At 56.6% G+C, this 16,151-nt stretch overlaps 1 protein-coding gene across 3 annotated transcripts in view; it reads left to right on the top strand.

Moving 5' to 3' along the window:
- The first annotated feature begins 1,924 nt into the window (after nucleotides 1-1,924).
- The window catches only part of PUDP (pseudouridine 5'-phosphatase), a 76,908-nt gene continuing 62,681 nt past the window's right edge, over nucleotides 1,925-16,151 (top strand). For 2 of the 3 annotated variants that reach the window (XR_013966313.1, XM_080795665.1), the window contains exon 1: nucleotides 1,928-2,059. Coding sequence is in view for 1 of the 3 variants with exons in the window: in XM_080795665.1 (XP_080651791.1) it covers nucleotides 1,990-2,059 (70 nt within the window). In the remaining 2 variants the exon portion in view is untranslated. Of the gene's footprint in view, nucleotides 2,060-16,151 lie in introns of all 3 variants that reach the window. The other variant, XR_013966312.1, reaches the window with a different exon arrangement.

Below are 16,151 nucleotides of genomic sequence, written 5' to 3'. Positions count from 1 at the left end.
AACTCCTTCTAAGGAGTCAAGCATCCGTGCCTGACTTAGGGACCAGCTTACCCTCTGCAGCTCTGAATGCTTAGGTAGGATCCTGGAGGCTCTTATCTAAGGATTCAACAGAGCTGTGATGTTACAATGGGAGAGAAAACCATGCATTCTCCCAAGGGTTTCTAGAGACGGTAGAAAATCTGGGAAGGAGAATTCTACAGACCCAGCAAGTGAGTATGCGATGGATACCTCAGGTATCAAAACAAAGAAACAAAAAGTTGGAGTCCCAACAGGGAGGGAGCTGGGGTGACTTTATTTGAAGACAGAGTCTCCGCCCAGGGAATCAGATTAAAAGGTGGTCATCAGGGTAGGCGAGGGTTGGGATAACTGGGGTGGTCACAAAGAGGAGAAACTGGGACGCAGAAACAGAGCCTCAGAGAGAGCAGATGCTAGAAAGAGATAAGAAGCTCCTGCACCAGGCAGACCTGTGCAGACCTGTCCCGGAGCACACAGGCGGTTCGAGCCACCCAGTGTGTGGAATTTCGTGGCAGCAGGGCTAGCACACTGGGGTCACAGTCGCCTCACTGCTCCGCTGATGAACTACCTTCTCTAAGTGAGGTCCAGCGTCCCCCCAAAGAAACCACGCTTAGACTCTCTCCTAGCAAGAGCTCTGGAAAGACACGCATTGACCATGTATGTACTCATGGCTGATACTAAGAGCTTGACCTGACGCCCACACTCAACACATGAGGAAACTGAGGCACAGACGTTCCGATGGCTGGGCAAGCCGTCCCCAGGGCAGTTCCTCCAGCGTCCCAGCAGGAACACCCTCACGTTTTAAAGCGTCTGGAACTTTCTGGCATCTGCTTCTTTAAACAGGCGATGCCTCAGCATGCACATGCGACATCAACCGACAGTAAACAGAAACAGGGTCAAAGAGGTGTTTGGGGGGAGTGTCCCAAAAGAAAAAAAAAAAATATTTACAGACTGCATTCAGCAAGAGTGGAAAAGGGGGAAAAAAACAAAAAACAAGAACAACTGAGAGCGAGGAAGGCAGATAAGGCGGCAGGGCACGTTCATAATTCGGTTCAGGCCCTTTCCTATAGGATCTACTGGAGGGGGATGGGGAGGGCGGGGAGGGCCGGTTTGGGAGAACGCGGCAGCCCGGGACCGCCCGGGACCAGCAGGTGCGGGGCTGCAGAGCCTCAGACCCGCTCGCCCCTGCGCATGCGCCCGGATCCGCGGGACGGCGGGCGCGCGAAACTGAAAAGGAAACCCGCGAGGGTCCCGGGACGGCTGCTCCGGACTGCATCCCCGGGCCTCCTGGGCTCCCGGTTACCGGGCGGCTGGCGCTGATGCCATCCTGAGCACCTTTCCAGCCCCCCACCCCCAAACAGCCCCATGCACCGGCCCTTCTAGGCTCGCTCTCCTTCCTCACGCCCTTTCCAAAGTCAGGTCCTGCAGTGCCCCCCACGCCGGGAACTAGGCTCTGCGCGGCCCCGTGTGTCGGGGTGCCCGCGGGGCAAACTTGTGCCCCTTCGTGGTGCGTCCCGACCTCGCGGTGCGGGCTGAAACATCCAAAAGTCGCCCGCGCGCGCGGGACGCGGCAGGGAGAGCGGAGCGGTGCGGAGCGCGCGTGCGCGTGCGCGGCTCAGGGCGCGCACTCGAGGAGCTGCCCCAGACCGGTCGAAGCGCGCGTGCGCAGTGCGACTCTGGACCCGAAGGTGGGTCGCAAGCGCGCGTGCACGACAGCGGCTCAGAGCGCGCACTAGAGGAGCTTCCACAGACAGACCGAGGCGCGCGTGCGCAGTGCGACTCGGGACCCGAAAGGCGGCTGCAACCGCGCGTGCACAAGAACGTCTCAGGCCGCGGAGGCGCGGAGGCTCGCGGTGCGCGTGCGCAGAGCGCCTCGGTGGGGGGGGCAGCGGCGCGCAGCCCCGGAGCGCGCGTGCGCGGCCCGGCGAGCGCGCGCCCCTCCCTCCGCCCCCGCCCGGCCGTGACGGCGGCACAATGGCGGCGTCCGTGCCCCCGCCGCGGCCCGTCACCCACCTGCTCTTTGACATGGACGGCCTCCTGCTGGGTGCGTAGCTGCGTCCGCCCCCGCTCGGGCCGCCCGGGGAGGGCGCGGGCTGCGGGCGGGACCCTCGGTGGGCGCCGGGGGCACGTCAGAGCGGCGGCGCGCGGGGCTCGGCGTCGGCGCCGCCCGGGGCGCTACTTCCGGCGGCCGCGCCGCGCGTGGGGCCGGAGTGCGCGGCGGGGGGCGGTGCGCGGCGGGGGGCGGTGCGCGCGGGGGCGGCGCTGGGGACCCCCGTGCGGGCGGGGGCGGGGGCGGGCGCGGGCGCGGGGCGCGGCCTCCGTGTCCCCGCGGGGGTGTCCGTCGGGGGTCGCCGCGGCCCGCCCCGGGGCCGTCGCGGGGGGCGCGGGGGTGCTCGTGCCGGGCTGGCCGCGCCGTGCGGGGCCTCGTGCGGGCGGAGGGGGGGCTGCGGGGCTGCGCGGGGTCGCCGCGGCGCACGTCCCTCCCCGCGACCTCGCAGGGCTGCGCGCGAGCCGGAGGAGCCCTGCTCGGGGCGGCGGCTGCCCGCAGTGACCTGCAGCTCAGGGTCGGCCGGGGAGGGGCGTGGCGGGCCCGAGCGCGGGCCGCACCCCTCGCTGCCCCGCCGCCCCGGCCCCGCTGCAGGCAAGTCCCAGCGGGCCCCCTGCTGCGGGGTCTGCGACGGCCCCTCGGACAGTCGGGGGTCGGGGGCCGCTGGTCACCGCACGGACGGCCCGGAGAGGACGCCGCTGCCGTGCACGGAGCAGGGCAGAACCACAGCCTCCGCGCCACCGTGCAGGACACCAGCAGGTCCCAGGGCTCCGACCTCGTAGCCTCCGAAGGCCTCCTGGGCCTCCCCAAATGCCCCCACCCTGCGTGCAGGCTCCGGACCTGCTGCGGACGTTCCCACAGAACCGCGTCTTGCCCTAAGACCGTGCAGAGCAGGAGAAGCGGGTTGCAGACACCCGCGAAAACAAACCCCGCAGCTCAGAGGTGTTGAGTCACTAGCCAAGGTCACCCAGCACAGAAGGAACGAGTCCAGATCGCTCTGATTCTAAATATACACACTGTGGTCATCTTCGTGGTCATGGTCACCCAGCCCCCCTGCCCATCATATCCCTACGTGGTTCTCTGCTAATAACACTAATTTTTTTTTAAGGCTCACAAAAAACAGTCACTTTGTTTTATGAACCCAGAGACAGAAACCGATGAATTCCTAAGGAAGGGGAAAAAAAAATTCCCCGTTGAGGTCACGAATTGCAGAAAACTGTGTGCAGCTACGACCTCTGAAACGACTGCATTTCAGAAACCTTCTGGGATTCATGACTCTAGTTGATAGACATGAATATTCCTGCCCAGGTGGTCAAGAACTTAAATTGTCAAATTCCTTATCCTCTGATGGAAGGTCCAGAGAACCTGGGGTGGGCGTCTCAGGAACATTCATGCCACCGAGATGCATCATTGAAATTAAGTTTCTTAAACTTCTAAATGAGCTGAACGCTTGTTTCTGTCTCCAGATTCAAGCTCCGCTGGTCCCTGAAGCCATCAGTGCGGTGTCTCAGACCCTGGCGCCTGCAGGGACAGCGACGAACCACGGGCTCCACTGGCCCCTGGTACTGTTATCCAGTCCTTGGAACTGGTCCGAGAACCAAGAATTACTGCCATTTGGGAAGATTTTCTCCGTGTTTTCTGCCCTTTGCCCCCGCCTCTCTGGTTTAAGTCATGTTTGAGGTAGTAAGACTTGGCAGAACTTTCTCAGGAATTCATTTACTCCGTTCTTTCACAAAGCGTCTTGTGTAAAACACTGTTGTCTAAAACCTACTGCCTGACCTTGCTGGGTCTAGCCAGTGCCCCCTGCTCGTGTTCCTCAGCGCCTGACTTCATCTCGAGTATCTGCTGTTTGCATAACAACCCACTATCCGTTCAAAAGGAGTCCTTTTGCGGAAAGTCTGCTGTCTAGGACGGTGAATGTGTTTCCCCTCGAAGTTCCGTTGGCCACGGTAGCCCCCAGGACGGCTGTTCTCAGGGAAATGAAATGGCAAACGCTTGGTTTCACAGGGAATGCTTCTATTCCGGAGAGACTTGTTTAATCAGGGGACAATGAGGAAGTAAATGGAGATTTTTGTAGACACGTTGACAATGCTAGGGCACTTCCCAGTACATTTGAAATAGGAAAGGCACTTTCAGATTGTGTTTTTTGTTGACGCGAGGTAACCATCAACTGTGATCCAGGTAATAATTTTGGTTCTCAGAGGCCATTTAGAAAAAGAGGAAAGGGGACTGAGATTGTTTATGAACCGGGACAAGATTTCGAAAGAAGATGACAGGTTTTCAAACAGTCTCTTGGCTTCTGGATAGGGAAGATTATCTAGTTCGTAAATAACTGAAATTAGGAGCACAAGGGGTGGGCCCTTTCTGTGTAAAAGACAAGAAGTTTGTTGTGCGGAGCAGTGCTGTCGGATAGAAATAGGACTGCATCAAACGTTGCCCGTTAGCACTGAAGAAGCAGAAACGTACGGATGAAACGGACGTGAACGGTCTATTTTCTTCCTCTCTGAACATATTCAAAATACTGTTTCTCGACCCATCAGTGTTAAAATTCCCCCGATCTGTTGCCTGCATTTTTGAGACCTAGGCTCTGAAATCTGCATTTTACACTTAGCAGCTCAGCTCAGTCACGCTAGCCACCTTTCACGTGCTCCTCAGCTACGCTGGGCGAATGCCTCTCGCGTCGGATGCCTCTCGCGTCGGATGCCTCTCGCGTGGGATGCCTCTCGCGTGGGACGGTCCCACGGAGGGCTTCAGGGCGCAGCCCGTGATGTCTAATCTTGATACCGGGCCCAGGCAGAGGGGGAGGTTAACAATATTCAGAATGTTGGAACATGTAAAATGCAGGGCACGTAAAATGTATTTTCTGGGTGTCCCAGACAGTGATTATGTAACATCCATAAAAGTTAGCAAAGAAAAATCAGGTTGTGTTTCAATTCTTAAAGATCAGAGAATAATAAGAGAGATGTGTGAGGGCATGGGAAGGAGATAGGCACTGTTGATTATAATTTACCACGTCTCCCTAAATGCACACGGGTTCCAGGATGCAAACGGCTGGCCTGTGGCTGCTCCTTTGCATGGCAGAGTAGGTGACCCGTGCTGGACATCTTTGTGCTGCCTTAGCTCCCAGCCTGCCGAGTAACAGTACCCGAGACTGGCGGTGCCTGTTTGTCTGGGCTCCCGGACAGACCGCAAGGTCCGGGGGGACGGGGTGTGTGTGTGTGGTGCAGGGCCTTTGTGGCTGTCACTGAGTTCCGAAAGTCACTGCTTGACTGGACCGCGTCCCCATCGTGCCCGGTGTGTGACCAGAACCCCTATCCCTCTGCGGTTCTGTTCACCTCACCTAGGCTCATTTCTTACCACCCTGGAGCATCCACGAGGCTCATGACAAAAAGAGAATTTCCTCCCATAAGGTTAGCCCATGTTCCAGACTAATTTTCATAGCATCCACAGTGCCTTGTCGTCTGACCACCAAGTGACGTGAATGAGACTTTTTAAAGTGAGACGAGGAGCTTTTCAGTGTGAGCGTTGGTTCTTCTCGTGTATCCTGTCCACACATTCCCAGGGTCCCGGCAGCTGCTCAGGAAGGTAGAGCAGAGAAAGGAGCATTGAGGGGCCTCTGTCTGTGGGTCTCAGCTGCCCTGAGGGCTTGCCTAGATCCCCCAGCGGAGGCATGGCATTTTGGAAATGCCCTTTGTTGTGGGCCCTGGGGTCTGAGGCTGGAGTCCAGGGGCTGCCGTTCACATTCTTCCTGCCCTGCTCCCCTGGGAGCCAGCATCGGGTGCTGGGGTTTTTGTTCAGCTTGCTAGGTGGAAGTTAATTAACTTCCTTGCAAAGAAGTTTGCTGAAATTTGGAGGCCAGTCAGACGCCTGCCGCCAGATCAGAGCCCACACGAAAGCGAGCCCTGAGTCCGACTTTCTCTGTTTGGAGTAAGATGCTGGTGGGCGTACCGTCCCCTCCCCGCCCCCTGACAGGGACCCTCCCAGAAGAAGAGACTCTGTGTGTGTTGCAGGACCCTTGTCAGGAATAGCGAAGGCAGCCACATATGGACTGAAGCTGGTAAACCCCGTCCCCTTTGGGGACTCTTTCCAGCAGACCTGACCTGTGGCCCCTCGTGGTCTTTCTTACAGTCAGTGCTCACTTGACGAGTGGGCACCGCAGCTGCTCCCCTTTTGAGAGCGCTTGACACATCCCCACTGCAGACTGGTGCTCAGGAAGGAGAGTGCAGTCCAGCCGGCAGGGCGACTGACGGAGCTCTTCGCCCGAGCCCTGTCCCTGCAGGTGTGCGATGCCCTGTGCTTGCTTTCCCCTACGTGCCTCCGCCCCACGGTGTGCTTTGTGGGGCACCTCCGAGTCACGGATGCTGCCATCACGGGCAGCCACCTTCTTAGTTTCTCAGGGTCCAGCTTCTACTTCTCCCTCCTTTCTTCTGGAAAGGCAGTTCAGGGGGGATGCCTTGGTCTGTTCTGTCTTTCTGATGACATGCCTTGGACTCTGGTTCTTTTTTTTTGTTGGTTTAACTACTCTGGATACGTTACACTCCGTCATTGTCCAGGGGTAGGTGCAGATTTCGTGCCTTGTAAAAGAGCAAGGGAAGTAGTGCCCCCAAGAAACGCGCACTAAAAGCACTCATTACACAGATGCCCCGATGACGCCGTCACACCTTGGGGTGAGGTATTTGGACAGTGATTCAGACGCAGCCCCTGGCTGGAGCAGAATGTCGTGCCACGGTGGATTCCATTTGGAAATAAATTTCCTACTGGCAAGTGTGCATGTGTACCAGTGACTAATAATTAGAACGTTTCATCTCTGAAAACCTTCACTTAACTGTAGTTAAAATGGGTGGGGGCAGTCTCGGCTGTAATGTGCAGATATCCGTGCAGGGCATGGATGGAGAATTTTCTGGAAGACGTAATAATTGTGATGCATATCATTTTTGCACCAGAAGGTCTGTCGCCGTTGGCTTTGCCGAGGTGGCCGGCCATTCCAGCACACTTTCGCGAACCTACTGAGCCTTTGGCAGGCGCCTTCCTTGACCATCTGGCTCCCTCCCGTCCTTCCCTGGGATGTCTACAGCCAACAGCTAAGTGTCCTGAAATCCCCACTCTCTGTACCCTGCATGAGTAAGGGCAGTGGAGTGTCCTTGATGAGAACTGTTGACCTCTGCTCTCCAGACCAGCACTGTCCATCCCGCAGGACTGCCTGCCGTGTGGGAATGTTGTCTCTGTCTGCGCTGCGGACAGGAACCACACGGGCCCACTGCGTCTGTAAAGCGTGACTGGTGCAACTGAGAAACGGAATTGTCCCGTTTATGTGGTCGTACTTTCCATTTCAGTAGGCTCCCGTGGCTGCGGGTCCCCGAGCTGGACGGCACAGCTCCCGAGTCGTGCCCTCACTCATCCTTGTCCGTTCAGAAGCGGTGTGCTGGCCAGGTGCTGTGCGGGGTTCAAAACAGGTCTCTTCTTTCCATCTCAGACTCCAGATGGGACGTAAGCCACGGTGAGTGGAATCTGGGCACAACTTGCCAGCGAACACGGCAACGGCATGATAGGGACAGAGCCGTGCTGTGAACAGGGAGCCCCCAGAGATGTTTGTCAGGTACACCAAGGGGCAGAGAAGGAAAATGGGCATTCCCGGCCCGCAGAAGAAATGGCAGAGAAGGACCATGTTTGCTGAAGCAGAGACACGGTATCTTTATCAAGCACAGAGTTTGAGTTTAACCAAAAAAAAAAAGAGGATTCTCAGTAATGATTGTATCGGAACGTGGTGACAAGGGTGGCCTCTTGGTGCAGCTGAAAGTGCTCTAGTGATTTCCCAACGGGATCCTCACGGAACCTCTGTCCCTTTATCCCGGTTTAAATCAGATAATGTCTCCCATCCCCAAATCACATCACCTTTGTTTCCCCCCTCAACGGCGACCTCTGGAAAAGTCCAGGCCGGTGATGTTGTGGAATGTGTACATTTGTTCGGGATTTGGGATTTCGCTGCTTGTTTCTACCTGGTGTTCCCTTACTTGTTCCTCTATCATCCCCCCAACACCCCACCGTTCCCTCTAAGCCGGAAATGGTACCTCGTGCACAGCTGTTGCCTACTTGGGGACACAGTTGGCATGTGGTCTGTACTGTCCCCTAGTCCCAGCCTGCAGACGAGTCTGGTCCTCAGAAGCGTTGTGGAACCCACTGTTGTCCCGCACAGTGGCACATGGGGCATTTTGCGGAGGAGTGTGTAGCCTGACAGACCAGGTATAGGCAGTGGCCATGGTGCCTGTGTGTCTTGAAGGCCTGAACCATTGGGCACATAGACATGCTGGGTGTGGCTTCGGGGAAAGTGGAGGCCTCGTGGGCACCGCTGACCCTGAAGAGAGGGTGTTTGTGGGAACCTAGGGTCTGTTTGTCCGTGTGCGTACATCTGCGGCCCACGGGGAGCACACTGCTTTTGCTCCCATCCCATTCTGGTTGCAGGCCATGGTTTCTCCCAGTGGTTGTGGGGGATGCCGTCCAGGGGCGTTCAGACCTCTGGCATCAGACTCCTTGGAAATCAGAGATGCATAGAAAGCAAATGCAGTTGTTTACAGTTTGAAGACATTTTGGAAAGGTTAACTTCTTTTTTTTTTGGAAAGGTTAACTTCCTTTTTTTTTTTTTTTTTAAACTTACGTTGGCTGTGAGTGTCCCTATTTTTGGAGAAGCACGCGGAGTTAGGAATGAAGTGTCACGCTGTCTGCAGGTTGTAGGGTTCGGTTGCACAGAGGCCTCGGTTACATGGGTCTTTCCTGGGTACTCCAGGAACTTTTTGGGAATGTTTCCACATGGTTGAAACTTACCAAGACAGAATCGAACGATTAAGCCTTTAGCACAAAGCGCAAAACAACAAAACCAAATGCGAATGCATTGTTCGTAGTCAGTAGGTTTTGCTTAAAAAGACAAGAACGTGAAAAGACATCGTTAAATACATCGATGTTGGAAGGAAGAGCTTCGGGACACCCAGCTCCCCGGACCCTTGAGGCAGCGTTCCCGGATGTCGTGGGACGGCGGGAAACCTTTGGAGAAGATGAGGTCCCCTCCCCGTCCGGGCTCTCCGTGTCTTGTTCAGCGCAGCGAGAGCCGGCCCCGGGGATTTGCAGAGCAAGACTGCGACACACCAGGTTTTCCTGTGGTAGTGTCACACGGACGCGGACGAGTTGTCGGGAGGCCACACATGCACAAAAGGAATAAAGGCTGCCTGGAGTTGCTCAGAAAGGAGCCACCTGCCACCCTCTGCATGGCCACGGCGCTCTGGTCAGACCCGGGGACTGTGTCCCTCTGGCACCCGTCTGCCGACCCCCTGCGCTCGGGTGACTGATCCTCATGCACCGGTCAACTGACTTTGGCAGCACTGGACGTGGCTTTGTCCCCTCGCCCACTGCCTGTAGGCTGCCACGGTCTAAGGCACCTTGATGTAAGACTGAGCTTGAGTGAAACGATGGGGTGATTGTCAACGTGCGGGCTTAGCATGCTCTTCGCTGACGTATACAAGCGTTAGACATCAGGAGCAGCAGCCACGATCCATCCCGAGGAGAAGACAAGCATTTCTTCCCTGGCGGAAGGAAGGACCGGGAACCCGGTGCGGGCACAGGCATCGGCGTGAAGAGGACCAGAAAGAGGAAACCGTGCCGGCAGACTCCTGCGAACTTACCGCAGCACCGCACGGTGCTGAAGAGGCCACGTTAGGAGCACAGCCTCAAAATCGGGACCTCACTCTCTTCCCAGCCCCAGCAGCACAAGCAAGGGGCTGTAAACACCGGCACGTCCGGTGTCCCGGTGCCATGACACAACCGTGGGACGTTCTTCAGGCACAGAAGGGCCATCGTCTCCCTCAGCAGCGTGTTCCTTCCCTCGGTCTAATCCACACTAACGGGGTGAAGAAGCTGGGCGTAGTGTCGTCCCAGGATTCTGCCTCTTTTGTGCAACCGTAGTGACGGTGCGCTGAGGGCCTTGGGTGGCATATCAACGTGGTCTTCGAGCCCGTGGTTTTCATCCACCGTTTGCACATAAACAGACGCTGCTTCAGCCTGGGGGTCCGGCCAGAGTGCATTCAGAGTGCTTCAGCCAGAGTGCATTCCCCCATGTCCACGTCCTGCCAGGCTTCTGGGAAAGGCGGCCGCACGCCTGCTCCCGCTCCCTCACTGCCGCACCCCCCGAGAGCTGGCTCCCGCAGCACGGCTCGCGGAAGCCGTGCCCAGAAAAGGAGCACACAGGTGTGTTGCCACATCCACTCTTCTCTTACAGTTCCAGAACTTTCTGCCTCACCTGCCACTTCCCCACTCCATCCTTGGGAATCTGTCTCGTTGGCTTCGCGGACCGCTCCTTTCCTCCCTTCCTCAGGCCGTCCTCTTCCTCTTCCGTTCCGTGACCGGCGTGGACCCCTTCTGTGTCCTGCACATCACTTGTGAACCGGCTTCGGCAACCGATCTGGCTGTCAGGACTCTCCGAGTCTGTGGTCTGGCCTCCCCTCTCTCTTGCATTGATCAGTGCTTCCCGGTCACCACCGCGTAACCCTGCCTGGCACGGGGTGTATGTCCCACGGAGCCTGGAATTCTCTGCCCGATCTGTTCTCCTCCTGCCTTGCTGTGGGCCACACACAGAGACTGGGAGTCCCTGGCCATCCTCTCTTGCGCGCCTTCTGCCCCACCCCCGAAGCCGTGTGGTCTTAACCTTCGTCTGAGTACGTCCTTCCGACAGCCACTGCCATTCTGTAGGCTCCCCGTGGCTTCCTCCCCGAGCCCGGGCCCATCGAGAGCCTTTCCTGTGTGCCCTGCGCTCCCGGGAACAGTCTTGGACGTCATCTCACTTAGCTCTGCAAGGTGGACGCAGGCCCATGCTGGCACCGCCCGTGCTGCAGAAGAGGGAGCGGAGGACTCGGGAGCTCGGGCAGTGACAGCGACACGGGTGGCCTCGTGCCTCCTCTCACAGGTGCACAGGGAGGCAACCCTTCACCAAACCCGGGTCTTCTCGAGGGCAGGTCTGCACCCCCCCCCCGCCCCAAAACTGCAGTGGCAATGCTGGATTCCTGCTGCTCCCAAGGGTGACCCTGCAGGATCCCAGGACCCAGGAGCATTTGGATGAAGACCGTAACCCTCATGCAGTTTTCCCCTAGAACGTTCCTACATCTCTTTGTCTGAGGAATGTGGCCATAAACAGGTCCCTTTTTTCTGCATCGGTGCAGAGAAAAATCATCTTCAGCTGTCCCCGTGGTATGCGTGGGGCCCCGTGCTGTGGGCTGCCTTTTTGGGATGCCTGGGTGTGTGCTCCTCGCACAAACACGGAAGTCCTGCTGGCTCTGCCAGGTGCAGCCCTACGAGCTGGTCCCTTCCTGAAGGCTCCAGCCCTATCTCAGCAGCCATCTTGTTAAACCTGTCCTGCTGACCTTGCCCGATCCCAGCAGCCTGATAAAGGCCTTTGAAGTCGCCCACGGGGTAGTTTGAACGAGACGGGTACCCAGTCATCCGAGGCCAGGCAGAGGGTTTCAGGCGGCTCAAGACAGATGGTGATTTCTGCCCTGCAGGGTTGCTTTGGGGTAGAGTTTTAGCTTCAGAACCAGTTCAAGGAGAGTGTGATTAGGACAGATCCACAAGGGCCCCCAGGGAGACAGAGGTGGTCAGGGCGTTCATTCAGTGTGTGGGTCCACAGGCTTTGCTCACTGGCCCCCCAAATAAATGCTGGGTTCTGACACCAGGAATGGGTCCTCCCACACACTTCCGGGGACACAGTCAGGACCGCCTGTGGCTCTGCGTTGGGGGAAGCAGACTTTCTCCATCCTGCCGCATTGTCATTTGTCTGCTGAGCTGACCCAGTTTCCTGGGGAGGGAAGAGGAAGTGGGCCGGCAGCCCAGGGTGCCTCCCAGACAACATGCATCCTGCACCAAGCTATCGCGCCGAGCCCAAGGAGTCAGGAGGAGGAGGAAGGAAGTTGGGGAGTCTCCCAGGCCAGGGGCCCAGGGTGCTGTGTGGCCAGGGGGGTTTGATGATGTGCGTGAGCAAGGTTTCTGCTCAGGGAGACGGGCTCAGAGGCTTGAGCGGTCGTCAGGTGCGTGACACCAGCCCTGTGGTAGTTTCTGGGGCCTGCTGGAACAGGGTACCACAGGCTGCTGGCTTTCGTGACCCTCTCCCAGCCCTGGAGGCCACAAGTCTGACATCTAGGTGTGGCCAGGGCCATGCTCCGTCCGAGGGTTCCAGGGGAGGGTCCTTGCTGCCTCTCGCAGATTCTGGAGGCTCCGGGCATTCCTGGGTTTGTGGCCACCTCCCTCCCATCTGTGTCTTTAAGTGGCTTCTCCTCTGCGTCTGTGCCTCCTCTTGTGTCTCTTACAAGGACCCCTGTCATTGGATTTGGGGCCCACCCAGCAAATATAGGATGACGTCATCTTGAGACTCTTGACCTGATCACATCTGCAAAGGTCCTTTTTCCGAATGAGATCCTGTGCACAGACTTCAGGAGGGCAGGGTGCAGACACAGCTGTCTGAGACATACCACGCACTCCACTGCAAGGACACAGAGGGCCGGCGTGGAAGGAAGACGAGAGGGTCGATTCCGAGGCTGTTGAGGTCATGCTGGGGTTTGCGGGAACCCAGGGAGAGGGAGGTGGCCAGCATTCCCTTCCGCCTTGGCTGGATCGCAGCGGCTTGTCCTGAAGTACACACCGGGGGAAGCCATAATACACAACACAAGTGAAGGGGTCTGCTGTGGGCACGTGCGCACCCTGGGTTTCAGTCGCTTGGAAGTCTGGCAGCTTTGACACGGACGTCATGAAGGGAAGCTGCCATGGTTTCCCATCGGACACAGAGAAGACCCTTGAGGCTGACACCCTGCCAAGAACACCAAAAGGCGTGGCCCGCTGCCGAGGCCCGTCTGTGTATGGTGGCAGTGCGAGTTGACATCTTCCCGTCCCCCTTCCCGCATGCAGTGCAGACGCTCCCAGACCTGCATGATGGGTCTGGGAAGGAGAGAGCTGGAAGTTCAGCTGTATGGACTCCCCACGTCTTGTTCTGCTGTGTGTCTTGACGGGCTTTCTTCAGTGTTGCATGGAAATACAGAAAAAGCCATGGCATTTGAGAGCCAGGAGGAAAGGGTGTGACCGGACACAGAGGGGGCAGGTCAGGATCCTTCTCAGGCTTCCTAGCAGCCATGTGATTCCTCCTGAACCCCTGAGCCAAAACCTGCCATTTGGGGTCGTGGCAGCGTGCACATCCTCCCGTGCCCTCTGAAAGGGTCTGCGTCCTTCAGAGAGGCAGGGCGGCGTACGCGGAGGTCAGGTTGCAGGCTGTTTTCGGGTAAAATACGTAAGTAATACTTCCCAGAGAGGCAGGCTTTGCTGGCGAAGGCTCTTGCGTGCAGTTTGTGTTTCCCTGGGGACACTTGGGCCGGTGGAATGCTTACCGTGCTCGGAAGGCACAGAAGGGCTCAGCCCGACTCCGGAGGCTGGCAAGCAGATCTGTGAGCAAAACCCTGGCTGCTAGACCGTGCTCCACGGAGGTTTAGATCGAAGTCAGTTCCGTGGACCCTTTGGGCCTGAGCACAGCGCCCAGACGTGGCGAGTTTATCGGTGGAGGAGGCCCGGGCATTACGTACCCGTTGGTGTGCATAGCCGCTTTATATGCGGATATATGGGGGGTGGGGACGAGCTGGCTCTGATGCGTGAGACCACGTCCTTCTCCCCACATTCTCAGCACAGCGCGGCCCGCATGGGTGTAGAAATGAGCACAGGACCTGGGATATCGCTGGGTGTGCGCCCTGTGATCTTCGCGTGCTGTAAAGTGTTGTTAATGAGATGTTGGACAGTACATAATTGCATCCCGGCACCTGTCTCGTATGTCCTTGCCTTCTCTAATTACGTGCAAACCACCGGTTGCCACAACCGCCGAAGGCTGAGGACTGTCTCTGCTGCCTTCCCACGTAAGAACCCTGTTCACCGTGTCGTTGCACCTGGGGAAACTCCTAGCCCACCTGCATCCAAGCGCAATTAAACTTAATACCCGGTTGCCCGTGACAGAACAGACATGAAGGGGGCGTGAGCCTGGGACGTGAAATGTAACACACAGAATCTCGATTCTTTCCGGCATAGTCACCGTGGGCCTTGCGCTTTCGTCCGACAGCTGTCTGGGTTTCGTCCATGCGTCACTTGTGTGCACCGACACTAGCCTGGAAATGAGGGCCTTACAGAATTGGCTGTGTGGTACTTGGCAGATGGGACCGCGTGTCCCTAGACAGAAATGTTCTAAGTGCGAACTGCGTGCCCCGATTCACACTGAGAAATCCCTGCTGGTACACGGGGGCTGTCATATTTCCAAAGCTCCCCGCCCACCTCTGGCTGAAGATGGGAAGGTCCCTTCTGGTGTCAGCTCGCCGGGCCAGGAGCACGGGTCTGCCTTGGGCCAGCGACTCTCTGCCCGCGGTCCCGTCGGATGCCCATCCTTTCTCAGTCTCTGCTCTTCTGTAGCTGCAGACACAAGCCATCCTAGGTCCCTAACATCACCGAGGGACGGACGGCCTCTGTATGGCTGTTAACGTTAGGGGTTCAAAATGGACCTGTCACTTAAACATTTAGTATCTGCTCGTGCTGTGTACAAACGTACTGGACTTGAGCCGTCACCGCAAAGAGGCCATCACAGCGCCCGATTCTGTTTACAATTTCTTCTATCAGCTTAAACACCTTTCTTTTTTTCCTTTGCATTTATTTTATTTTTTTAAATTAATTAATTTATTTTAATAAACATATAATGCATTTTTATCCCCAGGGGTACAGGTCTGTGAATCGCCGGGTTTACACATTTCACAGCACTCATCATAGCACATACCCTCCCCAATGTCTGTATCCCCACCACCCTCTCCCGTCCCCCCTCCCCCCCCCACCCCTTGGTCTGTTTTTATTTATTTATTTATTTATTTGTCAGAGAGAGAGAGAGAGAGAGAGAGAGCGAGCACAGGCAGACGGAGTGGCAGAGGGAGAAGCAGGCTCCGTGCGGAGCAAGGAGCCTGATGTGGGACTCGATCCCAGGACTCTGGGATCATGACCTGAGCCGAAGGCAGACGCTTAACCAACTGAGCCACCCAGGCGTCCCCCTCGGTCTGTTTTTTGATATTGAGTCTTTTACGGTTTGTCTCCCTCCCAATCCCATCTTCTTTCATTTTTCCTTTTCCTACCCACCCCCCAACCCCCAGCTTAAACACCTTCACGCTCGTTAAGCCGTACTTAGAAAGCCAGTAGCTTTTATTTCCTTGTTTGGTGCTTCTCTTGTCGGAATTAACAGGTGGAGCCTCTTTGAAGACCCAGGGATCACTTTGGCCTAATAAATGAAGTTTGTAAAGACAATGAGCGTGAAGTTGACTTGACTGTTCAGTTGCGTTCCGATAATGTCACCTTAAACTGTGAGTGAGGATCCGTAAGCCGAGCGTGCATTTCGACGTTTATTTACAGCACGGTTGCCCCCACAGGCCAGAGGCATTGAAAGCCTGTGAGTCATAAAGCATGCAGTAGCACACAGGAATTTATTCGGTGGTCTTCCTTCTTCCAGCTGTCACTGAATACTGTGGGCGTTGAATAACCTACCTGTCCACTAGGGAAAACTGGTCCTCTACCACATACTTTCCATTCCCACCCAGCAGATCAGGTTTTGCCTTCTTTTTAGCGCCTATGTAAATGTCTTTCCGCCTAAATCCAATAGTCTTTGAACTTGGCGAGACTTCCGCATTCTTACTATACTTCCCAAGTTTAAGCAGGTGGTGAGGAGGGCTGTGAAATGACCTCTGAGGGAGCGCTGGTATCTTTCACAGACTTTGAGTTAGAGGAGCAGCTTACGAGGCATACCCTGACGTGCGTCAGAAAAGCAGCAGCAACCAGGCTTCACTCTCTGCCAAGGAGCCTGTGTGGGTTCACAGACAGGTGGCCACTTTCCAGCTGGAGATCAGGGTGCGAAGCTTGTCCCCTTGGGTCACAAACGCTTGGACGTCAGTACTTTTTACCGGCCGTGTACTCTGCATAGAAGGAGGGACCCACACATCACTGCTCTTTGGATCTTGGCAGAAATCCCGAGCAGAGGTTCAGTAGAATATGAGAATCT

This window comes from Martes martes (assembly GCF_963455335.1).
Source record: "Martes martes genome assembly, chromosome: X".
NCBI classification, from domain to species: Eukaryota; Metazoa; Chordata; class Mammalia; order Carnivora; family Mustelidae; genus Martes; species Martes martes.
Note: the sequence above shows the minus strand (reverse complement) of the source record. Positions and strands in the feature narration are given on the sequence as shown.